Source organism: Doryrhamphus excisus, linkage group LG16, assembly GCF_037039965.1.
Source record: "Doryrhamphus excisus strain RoL-2023G ecotype Guam linkage group LG16, RoL_Dexc_Guam_v1.1, whole genome shotgun sequence".
NCBI lineage: Eukaryota > Metazoa > Chordata > Actinopteri > Syngnathiformes > Syngnathidae > Doryrhamphus > Doryrhamphus excisus.
Window position 1 is genome coordinate 10,973,720 of NC_136372.1, and position 22,198 is coordinate 10,995,917.

Here is a 22,198-nt window from a genome sequence, read left to right on the forward strand (position 1 = left end):
CCCCAGACCATCACACTACCACCACCATATTTTACTGTTGGTATGATGTTCTTTTTCTATAATGCATTGCTACTTTTAAACCAGATGTAATGGGACACACACCTTCCAAAAAATGTAACATTTTTCTTCTCAGACCACAGAGAAATTGAGACAAGCATCAATGTTCAGCAGTGGTTTTGGTCTTAGAAATTTTGTCCAGTGTTTTTCTTATGGTGGAGTCACTGACCTTAACTGAGGCAAGTGAAGCCTGGAGTTCTTTGGATGTTGTTGTGGGGTCTTTTGTGACCTCTTGGATGAGTCATCGCTGCGCATTTGTGGTCATTTTGGTTGGCTGGCCACTCCAAGGAAGGTTCACCACGTTCCATGTTTTCAGCATTTGTGGGTAATGGCTCTCACTATGGTTTGCTGAAGTCCCAAAGCTTTAGAAATGGGGTGGGGGAGATCGCTTTGAAAATGTAAAAATTACATTTTGTGTTTTGTTGTCATTGACGACTATTTAATTTTGTAGATCTCAAACATTCACGTGTGACAAACGTGCAAAAAACAAATCAGAACTCAGGTGCAAACACTTCACACCACTGTATTTGGGAAAATAACTAATAACTATATCCTCTTACCTTTTTAAAGTAATTTGCCTAAAAATGAAAATAAGTTTGTTCACAAAAATATTTTGGTGTGCTTAAAATCCTTGTTCTGTTGTTTTATTCTCATTATGATCAACACATTAAAGGCAAACTCACAAAATCAAAGTACTGAGACATGCCCCGAGACCGGCTTTCTGAAAATGGCCTATCAAAGTACGTATATATTTAAGAGGGGGGCAGTGTAAGATAAACATTTCTTCCAACAGGTAAATCATGCATGAACTTCTCAAGTGGATAGCATTCACATATAGAGCTATAAACACAGATCATAGGTCCCCTTTAATAAGGAAATAGATTTGTACCCGGCAGTAGCAAAGTGAGGCAGTGTGATGATACAGTTCATTTTCAGACGTAAGACATGCATGACTGGAAAAGTGATTCATTTCTACGTGTGTGTGTGTGTTTGTGTGTGTCGGCTTTTGGTGGGGATAAAGGAAGAACTCTTGGCAGTGTTGCTTGAGGGAGATAAAATATTACATGTACATTTAGGAAAATATCTTCTATTGTCAGTCTGTCCATAGCAACTATTACATACAATATACACATGGATTTTGCATAACACACATGGCTTTTCATCACAGAAAAATGCATAAGAGGGTTATCATCTATATATAGACTACCCCCATAATCCTTCATCAAACGGGTCCACATTTGACCATGTTCAGCTTACGAGAGGTCACACAGACAGGTGCATCTAAATACAGTGGAAACGGTTCAAGTCGACACTTTTTGTTACTTATTTTCTATCATTTTCTGTAGGTAAAATTGTAATTATTCTCTATAAAATTCATATTTTCGGGGCTCTGGAACTGATTCATTGGATTGACATCATTTTCTACAGGACATATTGCTTCGGTTTTCATACATTTAGATTTTTGTCTGACATTTTAGAACGGATTACTAACAAAAACAGGGGATTGACTGCAGTTATGTTGCTGCAATACGGCAATTAGTTAGAAATGACATCTTTGGATCTCAAATTTTCATGTTGACGTCAACTTCAGCCGGTTTGCTGAAGCTGGCGGGTTGTCGACATAAACGGGTTCCACTGAATTACTAACCTTTTGTTTAAAAATCATAAAAAGACATGATCTATAGAACTTTTAGAACAACATTTAGCTTAAAAGTGAAATGATCTTATGCTTCGGCAATGTGAAAAACTGCATAATTTAAGCCCAAAAAAGAAAAGATATCATTAAGTGTCACACATCCCGCTATTCAACAATCAATGCTGTCCCACTGAAGTCAACTCAGCGTCCTTTCGACGAGCAGTTAAACGTCTGTCTGTTGTTGGTGCTCTTGCAGTGCCACTCAGCGCCACTAGGCAGTGCTGTGCAAGGTGTAGGTTCTTCAAGTGTGACATTTCAGGTGGAAGATGGGGGACTCTGGCTCGGAGAAGGGACCGACATGGGGTACAGATTAAGGGAATTTTGGAGATCTGTTTCTTCCCGTTGTCCACCGGCTCTGTCTCGTCCTTTTCCTCCTCCAGCACCTTGCCCCTCTAGTCCCTCAGAGTTCTCCAGCATCTCCTGGATGAGTGGAGGCATGGAACCGGGAATCTCCATTTTCAGTGTGATCACTCGCTCTGCGCCTGAGACCAAAGTGTAGAAAGAGCGTTCACGATATGTTGCTGATTAATAGATACAGAATCTCGGCCTGTGAATGCAGGGAATAATAAGTATTTGATGCCCTACCAACCAGCAAGCATCTTTCTGCCTTCAAGAAAGTGCAGTCATCCCTTGTTTGAATTTTGTGACTTCCCTCTCACGGTTTTTCAGAAGTGCATTGTAAGTTTTATTTAAGTGTACATAGTATACTAGATTTGTCACCAAGTGTCAGCTCAGTTACTGTAGTAACTGGTGTACAATCATCCCTCGCTTATGGCGGTTAATTGGTTACAGACCTGACTGTGATAAGTGAATTTCCGCAAAGCAGGGTTTCAATATTAAGAAACCAAATATTTCCATAGTTAGAGCATCGAAAATGTTTTTACCATTATTAGAGCCCTGTAGATATGACAAAACTCCCCTATAGTCACCTTTATAATTCTATTATTTTACTATTTCTCTTTTACACCACATTGCACAACACAAACGCACAGGCTGTATTTGTTATAAGCCGCCGCTGATAACAAATACAGTTGTAAGTTGGCCTCCAATTAATTTGTTCAAAAATTAAAACGGTGAGGGGAAGATGTGAAACCTTAAAAATTACCACTTCCACACAGAAAGGGAGGCAACCCTCCCCCCCAATTCTATCATGTAATTACTGACATCTAGTGACCAAAATACTACACATTACTTTTTCATTCATTCATTTTCTACCGCTTATCCTCACAAGGATAGCAGGGGTGCTGGAGCCTATCCCATCTGTCTTTGGATGAGAGGCGGGGTACACCCTGGACTGGTCTCCAGCCAATCACAGGGCACATATAGACAAACAACCATTCACACTCACATTCATACCTGTGGACAATTTGGAGTCACCAATTAACCTAGCATGTTTTTGGAATGTGGGAGGAAACCGGAGTACCCGGAGAAAACCCACGCATGCACGGGGAGAACATGCAAACTCCACACAGAGATGCCAGAGGGTGGAATCGAACTCGGGTCTCCTAGCTGTGTGGCCTGCGCGCTACTAGCTTACTACACATGACTTGTCTTTCAATATTTTTGGACTGCAATGTAGACTACGACTGTATTGTGAAGTACTAAGCTTCTGTTTTCAGAGCCATAGAGGGAAGTGACATTCTTCATGGAGGGTTCAAGCTACCTTTTAGGAAGTAAGTCTGTAGAAGAGAACTAGTGTTGAAGTGATACTGCTGTGTTTTGAGCATCTGCCTATAAGACAAAATGCCCTGTCTGAATGTGTTATAATGTCCTCTATATCTTCTACCTGGCAGCTCTAAAAGCAGCATCCTTCAACAATATATTCACTATCTCTCCTCTGGACATGTCCCAACCATCTCAGTCTGGCCCCTCTGACATTATCTCAAAGGCCTCTAACATGTAATGTCCCTCTGATGTACTCCTTCCTGATCCTATCCATCCTGGTCACTCCCAATGAGAACCTCAGCATCCTCATCTCTGCTACCTCCAGTTCAGCTTCCTGTCTTTTCCTCAGTGGCACTGTCTCTAGACCAAAGGAGGGATAACTGTTGAGAACCGGAATGTACTACAGGACCATCAACAAGACCAACATAATACAAGATGTCACCTTGCAGGGCAAAAAAGGTGAACAGTGAGAGACCCGGCCAGAACGACAGAAGCCAATGTTGCTAATGATCACAAGGGAGTTGGGTGCACAGTCACCAAGAAAACACATTTTGCTGTGTGCCTGCAAGGTTCACCTACTCAAAAAAATAACACACTTACAGGCCCATAAAAATGATTCAAACAAGGTTTGGGAGAATGTGATGTGGCCACATGAGACCAAAATGGTGACTATGAACCTGTTGAACCTTGGTGACCTCTGTGCTTCAAGACCAGCACCCAATTTCGATCACACATTAATAAATATTGGTATTATAATGGACCTTATCTAACCGTTATGCATCACCAGTGTGTGCAGACTCACCCTTCACACTGATGCTCCTGAGGTCAGTAATCTTCATCAGGATCTTAGGGAACATACAGGGTTTGTCAGGCCTCCTCCGCCGGACATAGTTCTGGATAACAAAATATATTTCAAATTCTAGTCTGGACGTCCAGGGACACCAACATTTTGAAATAAATGTGGAAATAAAGTCTTAAATCACACACACTGACGCTTCAATTTGTGCTCTCCTTGGTGCATTGGTGGCAATTTCAAGGATTTGGTGCCAAAATTTTCTTAACCAAAAGATTAAGGTAAAGACGAACGAGGGCAAAACTTAACTTGCTGTTGACGTGAGCTGCTACACGACCCCAAAATAATTTTCACATTACAAGACAAACTTTTGCCAACATCGGTGAGTAAAAAAGGTGTTTATTGAACCTTCAATGCTTCCAGCATCGGCTCCTGAAGAACATCCACTTTGTCCGACTCCTCCAAATCTTGACGATCTGTGGACAAATACAAACACATCAAATAACATCTCCCACCCTCAACTTGCTATTAATTGTCTTTTTAAAATGTTCTATTTACCTTGAAGAGATCATTTTGGCATAATAATGCAGAAAATGTCAATTATTTCCGCTTTAAAGAATTAAAGAAATGGATCCCCACAATGGATTCAGCATGGACAATCCCATAAATTTTATTAATTTCATTTATTTGCTCTGGAAGTTTTTTTTACGCAAAAAGCATCTCATCACACAGCAACTTAACTGAAGATGTACCTGAAAAAAGATACATGTATCAATGCGAGTTAAGACTGGATTTTTTCCCCCAAGTTTTCATATGAGGGAATGCTTCTCAAATAGTGGGGCAGGCCCCCAAGGGCCAGGGGGTGCGGTGAACTGTCGCAAAAAGCTTTTAATGTTAGTGCAGACCTGCCAACATGTACAAATTTATAGTCCTCAACATGCAATTTGAATGTTGAATACACTTGTGTTCACTCCATTTTGCTGGTTTCAGTTTCAACTTCAGTCTGTAAAGTAAAGTTAAATGAATAGATATCCTAAGATGTCATTTCTGTCCCTGAGGGGGGGCATAACTGAAAGTAATTGAGAACCACTGTCATAAGGTATTGCGTCTGAGCAACGCATTAAATGGGGTGCTGCGATGACTTCAGCTTTCCCCTGGGCTTAAGGCACTAGGTCCTCTGGCTCCCCCTGGTGTAAGGAGGCAACATTGCAGCAAATTTGGTATGCTTTCCATGCTCCTCCGATGAATGGTTTTCTCAAACAAAATGCATTACGGGAAAAAACATTTTAAACTCATATTGGTACATGTTTGTATATTTCTACTGTATAATGTCAGAGTTCCAAGTTGCTTTGTGATGAATTTAATCTTTGCAAGGTGGACCCATGAGTCATATTGAGTAATATTGAGTAATGACCTCTTGCAATTACATAACTCATATTACTATTAACGCATCTGTTCATCAATATAGTGATATATTATATATACAATTTTTCTTAATCAACACAAGCACTCATAAGGTAACAACTTCATGTTGTCTTGTTAAATGAGCTGTAAAAACATGTCCCACACACCAAAAAGCTCCCCTTTACCTGTCCACACACAAACAGGTTTCGTCAATTATGCAAAATAGACAATGTAAGAAGTAAGTAGGAAATTGGACCCACTTCTCCAAGGCACTGTCCTCTTTTCACAAGGAAAAAAAGATCCTTTCAATATCTAACACACTTTACAAAAGCAGTACCTCCACAAAGCAGGCAGATGGCACTGAGCAATCCTGTTTCTGCATCGTCCATCTCTAGCGGGAGCAACTGGTTGGCAAAGGAGAACACCAGGTCCGTGAGCGGCCCGAATCCGGCGTTGTGCATCTGAGTGCGGTTGAGCGTCAAACCATCTGAGAAGGTCATGGTGTCCTGGTCTGGGGTGTAGCGTGTGCAGATTCTCAGAATCTATGAGAATAAAGGACAAAGAAGAATGATTTTCATGGTTACTATTGGTGTGTGTGTGTGTGGGGGGGGGGGGGGGGGGGGGCGTATACAGACCAGAATGTCCAGGCAGGCAGCTTTGAGCAAGGTGATCTGATCAGCAATGGTTAACGTAGTGAAGCCCGGCAGCTGCTTTGCAAACTCCACTGTCTTAATGATGCATTTTGTGGACAGTTCACTAAACTTGTCCCAAAGGTTGACATCCAGAGGGACACGATGCTCTGCGCTGTTGCTCTATCAGGAAAAACAATGGGAGAATTACTACAATTCAATTCAATATTCATTCACAAATGAGGTTGACTGAAGCGGGACTGACGGGGCTATATCCACACAATGTATTGCTGTCCTTAAAAATGAAGGGATTCCACCCTAATGTTGTAAAATACTGCTAGTGTGAGTACCGTTGTGTACTTTCCCAGCTGACCAAGAGAGGGAAAAGTGTCCTGATGTGCACGGCGAACTCGTTCAATCATCTGCTCCGTGTCTGCTGACAACACGTAGACCTCCACCTCCACCTGCCTCTTCTCCTCCTTTTTTTTCTTCGTACGATCATTTCGAACCACTGATGACAGAAGGGAACATGGCATTTAATTGGTCGGAAAAGTGAGTTTAGTTACTACATATAATGATCATTTTTGCTATGCCAACATATTGTGATTCCATTATATATAGTGATGCCATTCAAACAACATTTTTTGTTGTTTTTCATACATTCATTCATTTTCTACCGCTTATCCTCACGAGGGTCGCGGGGGTGCTGGAGCCTATCCCAGCTGTCTTCGGGCGAGAGGCGAGGTCCACCCTGGACTGGTCGCCAGCCAATCACAGGGCACATATAGACAAACAACCATTCACACTCACATTCATACCTATGGACAATTTGGAGTCGCCAATTAACCTAGCATGTTTTTGGAATGTGGGAGGAAACCGGAGTACCCGGAGAAAACATGCAAACTCCACACAGAGATGGCCAAGGGTGGAATTGAACTCGGGTTTCCTAGCTATGAGGCCTGTGAGGAAACCACTCGTCCACCATGCAGCCTTTTTGCTGCTTTTTAAAAAATATATAAAATATGTGCCAACAGGATGTACAGTTGTTCCTCGCTAGATCAAATATTGTGCCTTTTCAATCGCCATTTTTCAAAAACTATTAATAAATGATCGCTGTTTCATGGTTAAATACAGCCTATTATCAGTAAAACAAATATGCATATTTAAGCAAATTGTTCTTCATATCCTAAATTCGGCATTTTAAAACATAAAAACCCAACTACAAGGCAGAATGCGTTGACTGGAAACTGCCACATGAGGGCGGCAAACAACAGTAAACCAAGGGATGTACAACATGCTTCAATGTTAAATTTGTAGTAGGTGGAACAATGCTATTGCCAATATAAAGGTGACACAACTATAAACATTTTTCACTGTTTTTGATACTCATTTTTATAGCTAAAGTGCATTTAGAATTAAACTTACATTCCTTGGACATGCCAACATCCAGGCATTTCTGCAGTCGACAGGATTGACAGCGGTTCCTTGTCACTTTGTTTATCACGCAAACCTTGTCTCGATGACAAGTGTAGACCATGTTTTTCTGGATGCTCCTACGAAAGAATCCCTAAAAAAACACACACACATTACAGACTATGATGTAAATATCTTATTAAAACCCGCTTAGGACGGCATTTATAGTTAAACAGCAGACACACAATGGTTAACAAGGTAAATACTACTTGCATGTAAAGATTGTGTGTGTGAGTGTTTATTGGATTAGATAAGGCAAAAGAGGATTAGTGATTCTAAGGGGGTGTAAAGGTCATGGCCTCCACCCTGACACATTATGCAAACACTGTCGACTCATCCTCTGTGTAAAGGGTCTGCTCTCAGGTTTTCCAGCTGCAGTCTTCAGTCTATTCACGCTCAGTGTTGTTGTTAGCCAAAAGGAGAGCTGCTATGTAGATGTTATGATTGTTCCACTTTGGCTCAAGCTGATGTTTGGATGCATACCTTGCAGCCCTCACAGGCGCTGACTCCATAATGGTATCCAGAAGATTTATCCTGACATACAAAGCAGGGCTTGTAAATGCGCGGTGGAGGTGGTGGGGACGGGGGGCTTGTGACCAGCAAGTCTTCTCCAGAACTCGTGCTTTCTGTTTCTATTGCTGCAAGACAAAACAAAACAGACATTTAGTGGCACGATAGTTAAATATTGTTTCCGCAAGCAGATTAACCACCTTTTTTTTTTCATTGGCTGAAATCGGGTGGAAATGGGGACACATTTAACTATTCATGTGGAGTTACAGTGCAGTCCCAGATGGAGAAATACCAGACTGGCCCATGTACATATAGTGGAGGACGAAAACAGAAACATTAGCATTAGCAACATTATTTACGTATACTACATACATGGACAGATTTTTTACATTTAGTTACCATTTGAAAAGCTTGAAAATAATCTCCTGCATCCAACCCTGTCTCTCTCACACAAACTTCCCTCATGTCCTCCTTCACTACATCCATAAACCTCCTCTTTGGTCTTCCTCTATACCAATATATTGACTCTCTCTCCTCTGGACATGTCCAAACCATCTCAGTCTGGCCCCTCTGACTTTATCTCCAAGGCCTCTAACATGTAATGTCCCTCTGATGTACTCCTTCCTGATCCTATCCATCCTGGTCACTCACAATGAGAACCTCAGCATCCTCATCTCTGCTACCTCCAGTTCTGCTTCCTGTTTTTTTCTCAGTGGCACTGTCTCTAGACCAGACAACATAGCTGGTCTCACCATAGTTTTGTATGTTCCTTTCGTTTTAGCTGAAACTCTTCTAACATGGTCAGATATAAATGCAATACTGTAAATTAGAAAAATCATCAATTTGTGATTAATTTGTGATAAATTCACTCATTGAATTAGCATTATGACATCACCAGCGTCATCGGCGTCCTGTTTCCACAACACACAACAAGCTCAACAAAATGATTTACTTTTTTATCTCCAAAAAGGGGGGCACTGCAAAAAACAATGGCATATTTAGCTTGTTTAGGAAAGGTGCTGTTCAAAGTCTTACCAAAGGTTCCAACCAAAACATTATATGTCAGTTAAGATATTCCTTTATTAGTTTTGTGTTATCGTCAAACAATTGGTAGAAATGATTGGTGGGGGTGAATCATCGATTGTCCGATGCATCGCAATGCAACAATTGATGATAATGAATTAATTAATAGATGTCAATAATCAATGCCACCCAGACAGTTTATGGTGGTGTACAAGATGCTATTTCACATAGTTGAAGATAAAAAATGAGCCAGACAACATACAAGCTTCAAATATTTTGGGAACAAATCGCACGTTTCCACCAGAATGAGGCGGAAAAACAGCCAGCTGAAGTTGCTACCAACCAGAACCTTCGAGCAGGTGATAACTAACTTTCCATTCAACTCGTGAAAAACCAAAACGGATCACAAAGTTAATCTAAACTTTTATTGCCGAGGATTTACGGTTGAGAACCAGGGCTTATGTCACCATAATGGCACACTGGAAGCTGGGTTCTTGTGTGCTACCAACGAGAGGAATGAATGAGAGCCATACGGGTGCAAAAATGGCTGAGCTGTTCAATAATGCTGCAGAGGCATGTTGATTTCATTTGTTGTACTATTGGTGACGAAGGGCAGCCTAGTTTGGGTGGTTATTCATAATATATACTGAAGTCTGCAGATTCTATGCAGGATTTTTGTCTGAATACAGAAGTCTGATGTTCTTATACAGAATTATACTACATGTTCTTATACAGAATATGTTGAACATACATGTCGCTACTGGTGCACTTTACTTTTCCTGTTCAGTGCAAAGAGAAATATGTTGGTAGATGTAATAGCTATGGAATGATTACCCTTCAAAAGTGACGCACGCACATTATGAATGTTCTTTTTCTTGTGCAGGTTAGAAGGCGCACTCACGCCAAAAGTACACTGTGGCTTTACGGCAGGTTTTAACAGTACGACTGGCATCGTGTGAGCACATCCTTGGCGTAAATGCATCTACACAAATGTCACAAGATGCCTTGATTATCTGGTCTGCGGCTTTCACCATCTTCTAAGAATGGCTTTTCCCTCAAGATTTTGGACCTAAAATCAACATGATGAAAAATTCTATGTGAATTTTTTCTGAGCCAACATTAATCAGAGGTGTGGAATCCAGTCAGACTCGAATCACAAAAAACATCAAAGACTTGGTACTTGAACCTCAACCGACTCGGACTGTAGTCTGATGACTTGAAAACACTTTCAGTGAGTGCGTAGTAAATTCGGTCCCCATTGAAATATTCGACCAACGTGATTGTTAGGTCATTTACAGCAAAAACACCAAATTTTCCCACAAAATCTTCCTCATTGAATGCATCTGTTAAGATCTAGTCAACTGGGGTGTGTATTTCATTTCTGCACACTGACTAAATCCAGATTGCTAGACAGCACTGTGACTAAGTCTTGTCACAATGGTCCTATTTAAAAACTAAACAATTCAAAATGCATTCATTGTATTGGTCAAATGTAATACATTTTATACAATACATTGTTAAAATGGCATTTTATTTGGCACTAGGCTGGTTACCGGTTTCAAGGTATACCACGGTATGAAAAAGTCCCTATTTCAAAACCCCAAAACTGTAAAACTATCATACCATTCCTGTAGTATGAGAGAAAGAGCTCGGGCGGCTACATGGAAATACTTTGCCACGTCCCGTCTTATTCCTCACAGGCGTAACTGGGCTTCAATGTGTCAAAACCACGGGCGTGTGCTGTGTTGCCAAAAGTATAGCTAGCGCCGGCGTTAGCTGCCTCGCCAGCATTGAGCAGCGCAGTTACGCCACGCTGTTATCGCCGTTGTCTGACATATGACTCACTTCGAGGGTCACCAAATGGTGCGATGTGACTTACACATTTTAGAGCTGTATTTTTAATACTGTCAAATTCTGATATTAGGTTATCATTGCGGCCCATGCATAGTCAAAACAAATAAACAGTGCTTATGACTTGTAAGGACTCAAAAATGTCAAGCCTACGACTTGACATGCATATTTTACTTGAGACTAGGTGATTATTTTAATAACTGATTAATCGGTTCATTATTTTTCAATTAATCTGTTTTTTTAAAATACACATTGTTTTAAAAAAAAAGTCACATTTGAGAGGTTGAGATCATTTTTAGATGAAACGATTAATCGATGACCAAAATTGTTGTCAATTAATTGGATAAACGATTAATCATCGATTGTTGCAGCTTTACTTGAGACTTATTTCAGACTTAAACATTTGACATTAGCCCTGCGGCTATCAAGTTAAAGTTAAAAATAAATATTTCAACAAAAGGAATATGGGCTGCATGACGGCCCTGTGGTTAGCACGCAGGCCACACAGCTGGGAGATCCGAGTTCGATCCCACCCTCGGTCATCTCTGTGTGGAGTTTGCATGTTCTCCCCGTGCATGCGTGGGTTTTCTCCGGGTAGTGCGGCTTCCTCCCACATTCCAAAAACATGCTAGGTTAATTGGCGACTCCAAATTGTCCATAGGTATGAATGTGAGTGTGAATGGTTGTTTGTCTATCTAACTTTTGGTTTTTGGAACTTATGGTTCACAACTTCCCTTGCACATTTTATCCAATCGTTGTCATTTTGGCAAATCAAATTTGTCCCCTAATAGCACTCAAACGCGTACGTCAACTGCGTCCCTGCATCGTGTACCCACATCCTCACTGCTTTGTTTACAATGACAGCAATGTGATGTGTGCGATAACCTCTCGTCGTTGTTCATTTGCCCCCCCAAAAATAAATAAATCACTACTGCAGATCGTTCTTAACAGTTATCCAGGGCTCTAAACTAAAGTGGGGGTACACTATGTGAAGTGTGTTGGCACATAAAAGAAAGTTGACTATGTACAAGTGCTTTAAGCACAAAACATACATGGATAATGTCTGTGAGCAAACAGCAGACCATCAGGGAGCCTGTGGTGTTGTTTGTTTTGCAGACTATGTAAGTATTTGTGTGAATTAGTCACATGTAAAAATGGCAGCAGATGGAACACAATGTAAGAGGTCCATGCTAATTATATAGATGAGGAATAATACCATCATACTGATAAGTCTGATAACATTAAAAAATAGCTTAGATAACAGATTTCTTTTTAAAAATCCAATGAGGCAGCATTCTTTCTGTGATGTGATACTAAAGGCCTCAGCTCAATTGTAAACAAATGTCAAACTTCTCACTGTTTTTATCTCACTTTTCACCAAATGCTCTGCAAACATTTCACCATGAGGAGGGGAAAAAACCCATCATATCAGCCACCTGAAACATCAACTTCGTTATGACGCCTGGTGCCCAGGGCTTGTTCCTATTGCCGCAGCATTGGGAAAGAGCAAGAAGGTTTGCCAGAAATAATCCATGAGCTAAAGCGATCTGGACAATGTGCACAAACAAGTTAAATCTAAATTTAAATAATAATAGATACAATACAAAGTTCTATGGTATTTCTTGGTTTAGTCAAGATGAACAGTCTATTTTTTCTGCGTGTTCGAAAGATAGAAAAACAGATAAAAAGCTGTAATTTGCAGTAATCAAATGTGCAAATATAACATATTATGCTAATGATACACCATTGATGACAAATTCTTCAAATTAGTTGTTAAATTAGTGAAAGTAAAGTAGTGAAATTTTGTTGAAAACAATAAGCCTTAAAAAGCCAGTGAGTGCATTTGAAAAGGGATTTTGTAATATCTAGCGTCTACATAAGAAGCCTGCAAAAGCAACAAATTTTACTCAATTGAAAAAAATCTAAAGTACCAATCTATTATCATCCCAATAAATTCTGACTGCCACTTGGCACATCCTAGGAGAAAGGAGGGGTCAACACCATTTGAGAAATGGCTCATTTTGGCATATGATCAATGCACCCTGTGAACAGGTCTCAACTGCATTAAAGGTGTCTGGCATGGAAGGAAGATGAAAATATCCTGCCCTGTAGTCGCCCCAATGTCTAATCATTGATCTGTTCACTTGCATCCACATTCCAAGTGCCCCTCAATCATGTCACTGATGGGCTCTGGATGAGAGACGACAATAAATCTTTGATATCACACCTCATAAAATGTTGGCCCTATTAAAGATATCATTTATTATGGTAGGTGGCAGGTTAAGAGGGAGGTTGGAAGAATAGGAACAAGTGTGTGACTTGAGAGATGTTGCCTTTGAAGCTGTGAAAAGGAAGCAAGGCTGTTGTCGACAGAAGTGAACGGAATTTAAAGGAGGGATGGAGAATGCGATACTTCCATTATTTGTTGAGAGTGGAGTCCGTGCAGACCTCCACTATGGTACAACTCCTCATTTATCTGCTTCATTCAAGACTTCAAAGTGTCCTATCTGTAGCATCTCTGCATAACTTCATCTGTGTTTACATTTGCTGGACTGACCGACTCAACTAGTTACTGTTGAGAAACACAAGAACAGGAACAATTGAGCTGCAACTACTTTATTTTGTTTTATGTGGCGTGTATGTTTAATGTGAAGCAGTTGGGGCATATGAGGGTTGAGGCCATTTCTATGAAAAAGCGGTCCATTTACGTTAACATGTTGCAGTATTCTCAACTTCCTCATTATGGGCAAATGACAACTTTATTGTCATTGTAGTCGAGACGTAGAACAAAAAACCCCTCTTTGCTCGTAACACAGTTAAAGTGTAATTCACATTTCTGCTGCTGTTAAAGAAACTATTGTTAGGCAAATAGATTTTCAGATGTGTGGTATCTTTTAGCTGGATCTAAATGTTCAGGTTATTTGGAGATAAATGGTAAAGGCCTGGTCATCCGGCACCATAATTTCCATGACAAAATCACAGCTCGCTTTAGCCCTCCAGTAGTGTCTGGTAGGGCTGGGCGATATATATCGATATTTCTTTTATATCAAAATCTAGCACATCGTTGATATCAAAATAGACTGGATTTGATGCAGAGCTCTCATGTTTCAAGATGGCGCCACCTGAGTGCAAGCTAGTTACGGCAGCTCAGTATGTTCTGCAGTGTTTTTAGTGTTTTATTTATTACTTTCTTATTGTTTTTGGTGCCATACCGACCCTTAAGTAAGTGTGTAGTTATGGATGTTAATCTTGTTACGTTCGTAGCTTGCCTTTTGCTTCATTGTTTATACTCGGGAGCAGCCATTAGCTTTGAGCACCCCTTTGCTACGCGGAGCGATTGGAGATCCTAGAGGAGATATGAAGGAGGAGAGGCTGCATAGAGGGAGTGAACAACAAAAAAGACAGTATAAAGGTTGCTGTATGAAGACGTATCAACCATGTTTACCGTCTCTTGTCGTGGGGAACGTGATTTGGTAGAGCTAACGCCGCTAACCCAGCAGTAGAGACTACAGTGAGTGTAGCATGATTGAACATTGTATTGAACTTTTTCTACTTATTTAAAGATAATTAAGGCTATTGTCCTGTGAGATTTACATTTTAATCAAATTTTGCACACATATTTGGCTTTGACTTTTGTCTAAATGCCCCATTTTAAAATGCAAGTAAGCACTTTCTACCTATGCTGCTACTTGTAGTGTGTGAGAAGAATGAAGAAGAAGAATGAACCACAGAGAGATGCTATTGTGAAGCAGGCAGGCATATTATTTAAAATGAATAAATGTATGTCTCCCGCTATGATTTAGTAGTTTTGACTTTCCTTCTCAAACTTTGCCAGGTTCAGAGCTTAATTAGGTCACTGTGCATGCTTTGCCGCTCTGAACCATTGTGCCCAAGTAAGCGTTTTTTCCCCTCCGATTGACATCATAACCTTATAATATAGATTAGAACTTTTCCTCCACAAGATCTTAATTTCGTCTCCCCCGCCCCCTCCTGTGCTTTTGTTTTTGTTCACAGACGTGGCAATGATTGAGTGCGACGTATCCAAAGGTCATGACCTGACAGATTAAAAACACAATTCCTCTACTTCTCGCTCTTTCCCTCTGCCTCCACTAACCTCTAACCTAACACACACACACACCTCCCCCTACCTTGGCAACCATACCAGACATTCCACTATGGAGGAGATTCAGCTTCCCTCTGTTGACCAGTTCCCTTTGAACGAAAAGGGAAATGGGCATCTTACACAACCAAAACCTAATATCCCACTCTGCTCAACAGACATTTTAATCATGGTGTGCTTTCTCCTCCAGGCAGACTATTCAACAATGTATCATTGTGGTATTGTAACCTGACGTGCAAATATATTTTCCTTGTTGTCTAACTTGAGGTAATGTTAGCTACACATTCCTGTCAATGACATTTGGCTTGATTTTAGCGAGCTCAAGGATGACTCTTGACAACAGACAAGTGTCTGAAATCAGGTTTTTACATTAAACAAAAAAGGATTCTACAAGCGAAGGGTAGGACCATGAGTCACAAAAAGGAGTAGCTGATTCCAGGAAAATGATGGAACAGTCGTTCATGAGATGATCTGACACAGAGGCAAAGATAATGGGTCAGTGTACTGTGCTAGCGGAGGTGATGAGGGGATGAGATAAGATGTGTGTGCAGGTAAAAGGGATGATCGGGTGATTATACGATGAGGTTAAGCTGATACAGTGGTAGAGAGACAGGATTTGGAATTAAAGTCAGGGTCAAGAAGGTCACACCAGCCACAGAATGAATGAACAAAGGATAACGAGCCGCAAGGAGAGTAGTTAGTGCAGACACTTATTATGCTGATTTGTATCGCGTTGTGGACTCCTAGAGAGCAGTTACACATAACCTGCACACAAAATCTTTCAGATCAAGATCTTCCGGAATCTGCACCTATTCCAGCTGTATTTCCTTGGATTTGTGCTTATTATGATACATTTGTGCCGATGACAAAACATTGTCGATGCAACTTTAGACACTCCTTAGTAACAAGAACAGGACCAGGACTTGAGTCATTTTGCCGCATTTTAATGAGGATTACAGGTGGAATGGCTAAGCAAATAACAGCTTCCAGACTAAAAGCGACTTAAAGGCGGAGTCGGACCAGCTGTGAAATAGCTCTAGCTTTGTTTGTCAATCTTTAATGATAGGCCACCTCCTCCTCTTCAGGATTTATTTCTCCCCTCGAAGGTTTCACAAGGAGTAGGCGGAAGGCGTCGACCTAAATGTATTACATGTGATTGCACTATGACAGAGCCGTAATCGTTTTGTCATTTCATTTTTCTGTTTAAAATCAGATAAAAGCATTCATCCAAACATGAACACCCCCTACAAGGGGAACGATCCAATACCACAATTCACAAAAACTGAATGACTAAACCAAAAGTCCACATGGAGGAGTCTGAGAAGGAAGGCCGGGTGTTCAATACTACAACTGTCAGATTACAACCACTGAGGGCTCTGATGATGATTATCATTACGTATTGTTTAAACAAAAACAGACATTTTTGTGTTTTAAAACTTTCCATGATTAAAACATTACTGATTCCAATATAAATAGCTTATCCCTCAAACTAATGTCGGGTCACATGTTCTGTAAAGAAAGAACACATTATGCTTCATTTGCATTTCACAAATAAACCCCATTTATGCAGAATAAGACATATACTGCAATATGCCATGTAAGCTACAGTGCCATATTTCTTTGAAACATTTTGTCTCAACAAAAGCCATTAAAAAATCATGACCAACTAAACATAACCGCTGCTTTCATTGCGAATTGAAGATATTTTTCTGAGACCTTTAATGTGTTTGATGCCGCCTGACAAGATGCAATGCGCAGGGTTTTTATTGTGAAGCTGGGAAGTGTGCCATCTTTAGGCCCCTTGGAGGCGGCGGGGTGTGTCGGCGTGACAAAGCTAATTAAAAGTGCTTCCCAAGTTTCCTGGCTGCCGTCCTGTCGTCGCATTGTGCATGAATGAACATCAGCGGACATCTTATTAAGAATCATCCTCAATATTGCTAAACAGTGAAACAACAGCAATACAGCGATTGTCTATACATATCATGAAAACATACACTGTGACTTCCTGTTCAGTGTGAAATAAGCTCGTCATTAAACCATTTGGATATGTTTACACTGCAGATCAATTGCAAATATTTTGCTCATAGTGACCTGTCAGTAGCCACGTTTACATGAGGAGATTTTCCTCTCTCCGAATGGCGTACGAGAAAACAGTGTATACATGGAAAGGAATATTCCAATCTCCTGTCTACATAATATATAATCTATAATCAAACGGAATAGTCAATGGGGCATGCGCAGTAAAACGTAAACAACATCACGTGATTCATCGAAGATGGCGGACCAGAGTGTGATTACCACGGTTGTTGGGACAGTTGCTATGCTTTTGTCGCAGTTGCGAGTTTTTTGGCTGTCCTGTCTTGCAATTACGTTCAGTTATTTTAAAGTTTGTATCAAAAACGAACTTTCCGCTGTAGTCCAGTGATGACTGCTGGCCGCCATTTTCAAAACCTGAGAGACGTCTGCATGTTACGTCACAGCTGAGCATGCGCTGAAAGAACGCACCCTTACAACTTTCCGATTGAGCGGGTACAAGATACCTCAATCGGATTGGGAAAAGGAATATTCCACCCCTGTGAATCCGATTATATATTCATTCGGTCCATGTAAACTACTGGTTTACTACTAAACTGGCTAGTGTGAACACTGTTTTTTTCCAAATTACACTCAGGTTTTGTTCACATGTAGATGTAAATCCGATGTAATGCAGTCTGAGCGGTCCAGTCGAATCTATCCGACCTACAGTGTACATATGTCAGTCATGGAAAATCTCCCAGCACTCCTGGCTCCGACATCCACCTTTACTTCCGACTCTTTGCGTTCACATTAGCATCATACCCTATAATCAAATGCACCATGTGACACATTAAGACTATAGTTGAGGACTCTGTGAAAGACAAATTGATAACCATCTGTCCACCGACACGTCTCTCTCTCTCTTGACTGTGTGGTCCCACATCCACGTCCATGATAACAAGGCGTCTCTTTGATATAAACACCAACACGCTACTATTCAACTCCTCCCTTTTCGCACACCCGGGTCAAAGTTAGTCACTAGACTCTCACATTCCCAGGCAAACTGAGAGTGTGTGAGGATCTGTGTAGTGTGTGTGTGCGTGTGTGGATCAATGTGTACATATGCCGCTTTTTGTGTGCAAGTTTGCCTTAGACGGAGAGGGGGGTCATTCAGTGCGGAGAAGTGATGACCAGGCAGCTGACACAGGAAAGAAAGAGGCAGATAGAAGGTGAATAAAGAGAGGGAGAGATGTAGGTCACTTCCCAATTGTCAGTGAGTCATTGCTCTGGATCACGCCCAAACACACACACACACACACACACACACACACACACACACACACACACACAAAAAGCCAAGTAACGTCCCACAGCTACTGCTTGCAAATCACTGGAGCAGTCGTCCAATGTGAATGTGTCTGTGTCCATACGGCCTTTGACCTTTGAACTGGTTTGATGCTCATCATTCCAGTCACACACAAAGACACACACAAACACACTCTGGAAGAAACCCACCCCCAATGTGCCTCCCCCTCTTACACAAGTAACACAACCCCCCTCCGATCCTACATAAACTTTAGGAGATATAGAAAATATTTGTTTCATTTGAAGTTTCTTAGTTTATGCCTTTGATAAAGCTCTGTTGTCCTGCAGTGTACGCATATCTAACAATCTGAAGCATACGTGCAAACAAAGGCTCCCAAAGTGGAAATAGTATTTCAAAGCTGCCGCTCAGGATGGGCTTGAGCTTCTGAGGGGAGGCATCTGTTGACCTACAAAGGTCACTTAAGTCGCACAACATAAATATGCAACCAAAGCAACACAATGCTGGAACATCATGTAAACAAACACTTCTACAAATGTTGGAAAAGTCATATTTAAAACAACCTATGCAAAATAAACTAGTAGCAAATTGTAACAATAAAAATCAAGGAAGCAGAGAGGAGCAGCTATCCTTAAGAGAGTATTCTACACATTATTGCACCATGCTTTTTAATAGGCAAAATTTCACTTACATATAAATTCATTTGTGGCGGCCCGCCATCATTCATTTGGGCTTGCCACAGAAGGATTTAGGGCTTATTTATTTTTAGATTTGGCGCTTTTGCTCACGTTCACGTTACAGTCATCCTTCCATACTCGCAAATATTGCTTTTCAATTTCAATTGCTTTTTAATTACCAAATGATAACCATTTTAAGGTTGAATACGATCTATTATTAGTCAAAACATATGCATAATGCTGTAATGTCGCGTGTGCTTTTAAGAGGCGGGGTCTGGGAAGTGACTTGTGTGACTATCACTATCAGCTACTATGTACTGTAGGAGTTGCTTAGAGTTGGCATGGTTATCAGTGCCTATGACTGGTGAAAGTTGTGGCAGACAGCAGCTCCTGTGTGAATGTTCACCGCATGTGCGTTTTCTGCACTATTGCAGTAATACTACTACATTCGCCAGTGGGTGTCAGGAACGTCACATTGATGAGACAATAGCCAGCCAGTAGATGCGATCAATGCTGACATGCATGTAATGTGTTACGTCTGTCTTAAGACGGCTTATTTTCCATTACAATAGAAAATAAAAGGTATTATTATTGGGTAATACAAGTGTAAAAGTGACTATAGGAGTGTTATTTCATGACTCTAATAATGCTACAAATGTACAATGTCTTAAACTGGTTTTAACCGCATTTATAAAATAAGAAATTCTCTTATCGTGGTTTTACTGGTTCAAGACCCGACCACGATAAGTGAATTAAAAACCTGAATGAATGGCTTGTCCTTTCAACGCCATCAAATAGTTTAGTAGTCGTAAAGTCTGCATAGTAACAAGCACGTCAGCTTGCATAAGGGGCCTTTCCATTGCAACCGATAGCAAACAACTAGCTTGACGAACTGATGGTCATCAAATAGAACGGCAGTCTTCCTCACGGTGTGATTCCAAAAATAAACAACACAAAACAAGTACGTTAATACACAACAATGAACTATTATGTGCTATGTGGGTAACAACGACCAAGTGTTAGCACATGTATGTTGTTGTTTTTTTTTTTTAAAAAGCTCAATTTATCCGTCGACACACACACAACACGGTGATGTAATCTAATCCCCCTCCCACCGCTACACAAACTGCAGACTTGATCAGCAGTCCGTATTTAATTTGGTTAACAGTCTAAACCCCCCCAAAAAACATGCATTCGCATTCTACCGACTTTTTCAGGTGAGACAGACATAAACGTATCGCTCTTCTCACCGAGCAGCGGGTCAACATGACCATGGATATTTTGTAAAACACACGTCAATGTCATTTGCTTTTCATGTTTACTAATAACTTTTTGTCTCACCCACAGCATAGAATGCGCAAGCCTTGCAGCCAATTATGCAAACTGGACAATTGTATAATCTAGCATAACACCCACCACCACCACAGATAGATTGCAGTTCTCTGGGAAGACTGTATATTATTTTTTAAATAAAACATATCCAAAATGCAGTTATTTACAAAACTAGTTTTCTATTATTTTGCATTTTTTCATCATTGCTTCAGAAGTTTTCCACAGTTGTTGAGAACCCCTGCTGAAAAGAATATTAAAATTTCGAACACCGGGCTGCACTTTGGACACCCCAGCTCTAGAATTAATAAATATCCTGAAACAAGCTGGACTTATATTGTGCTTGAATGGAACTCACAGTGACAAGATCCGCTCCAGTGCCTGCCGGTCAGCAGGGAACCTCCGAACGACCTCTGAAGCCCCCCAAGCCCGGGAAGAAGTCCTTTCTCCGGCTCGAAGCCCGGAGCTCTGTGGTAGTAGTCCATGCCCAGAAAGGAGCCGCTGCTTGGGCTGCGGGGGCTGGGACTCATACCCACTATATCCACGCTTTCGTACATCCTTGACGAGTTTTTTTTTTGTAATCTCTTGGAGAAAAAGGTAAAAATGACACAAGAACAGTTCACATCTTCATGACGTGCTGTTGACAGGAAAAGAGGATACGACGTCAGGTGACCTTTCAACCCTGGACGAAGTGCCGTTTGCTGTCAAACTTTGCGCTGCGGCGCGATTGGCTTGTAGTTGTACGTGTAGGTTAGACAACAAAGACTAACGGTTGTTACATATTATATGTTACACAGGGGACAGCGTTACATGAACATGTCGACACCACGTGGGGGTCCGACATACGTCAGAAACAGCGCCTTAAAGCGTCGATATCTCGCAAGCTAACATTAAACCTTGTAGCCAGTGGCGCTTGTTATCAGTCGGTTCCTCAATGCGCTAGTCAGCGTTTGTTTAATCCATGGCTGTGGGGGGGAGGGGGGTATCATAGGTCAAATAAAATACATCCACTTTCGGTTCAATGAGTACACGCGACGGCCGAGAAAAAAACAAAAAAAAAGCAGACACGCGCGCTGTAACACTGAAGTTGCCACGACGTATCTAATGGTGGATTGAAGGAGAAGAAGAAAAAGAAGTCGGCGTGGTTCGTCTTGTTGCTGGCTCTTGTAGTGCAGGAGGGGGCAGTGTCCTGTTGTAACCTCCGGCCTGTACCCAATGGCCTCTCCCCGCCCCCGCCCCACTTGTCTGCCTTGACGGTCGACATCAGCTGCACACGAGCGCCACCCTTCTGCCAATAGAGGTAGGCGATACTGCAGAGTTTGGCATCGATCCGATACCAAGTCAATTCTTGACCTGCATTACCGATACCGTTTTTTTAAACTTCAAAATGCAAAAAAAGAAAAAAACAACACAACTATCCAGACTTATTTGTGAACATTTTAGCACTAAATAAATACAATTTTACAATATAAAATAATACAAGTATTGCATGCAACAGCCCGAAACGAAAAAACACACAAACACCATAAAACATATGCAATAGCAAAATGCAAGATCAAGAATAAATGCAAGATATAAATGCTGCAAATGCCAAAAAAACACTCAAAACTTGAATTATAAGGGAAAGGTGC

General features: G+C 41.0%; 1 protein-coding gene across 1 annotated transcript; it reads right to left on the reverse strand.

Moving 5' to 3' along the window:
• Positions 1-372: 372 nt before the first annotated feature.
• On the reverse strand, positions 373-21,815 carry LOC131103497 (retinoic acid receptor alpha-A-like). Its single transcript, XM_058049817.2, has 9 exons — positions 20,926-21,815; positions 8,201-8,355; positions 7,670-7,811; positions 6,595-6,755; positions 6,251-6,427; positions 5,953-6,157; positions 4,620-4,687; positions 4,221-4,311; positions 373-2,235 (listed from the first exon to the last, which is right to left on the reverse strand). Exons 1-9 carry the CDS (start codon positions 21,122-21,124, stop codon positions 2,009-2,011), a joined length of 1,425 nt encoding a protein of 474 aa, XP_057905800.2. The 5' UTR covers positions 21,125-21,815; the 3' UTR covers positions 373-2,008.
• Between the last annotated feature and the right edge of the window lie 383 nt (positions 21,816-22,198).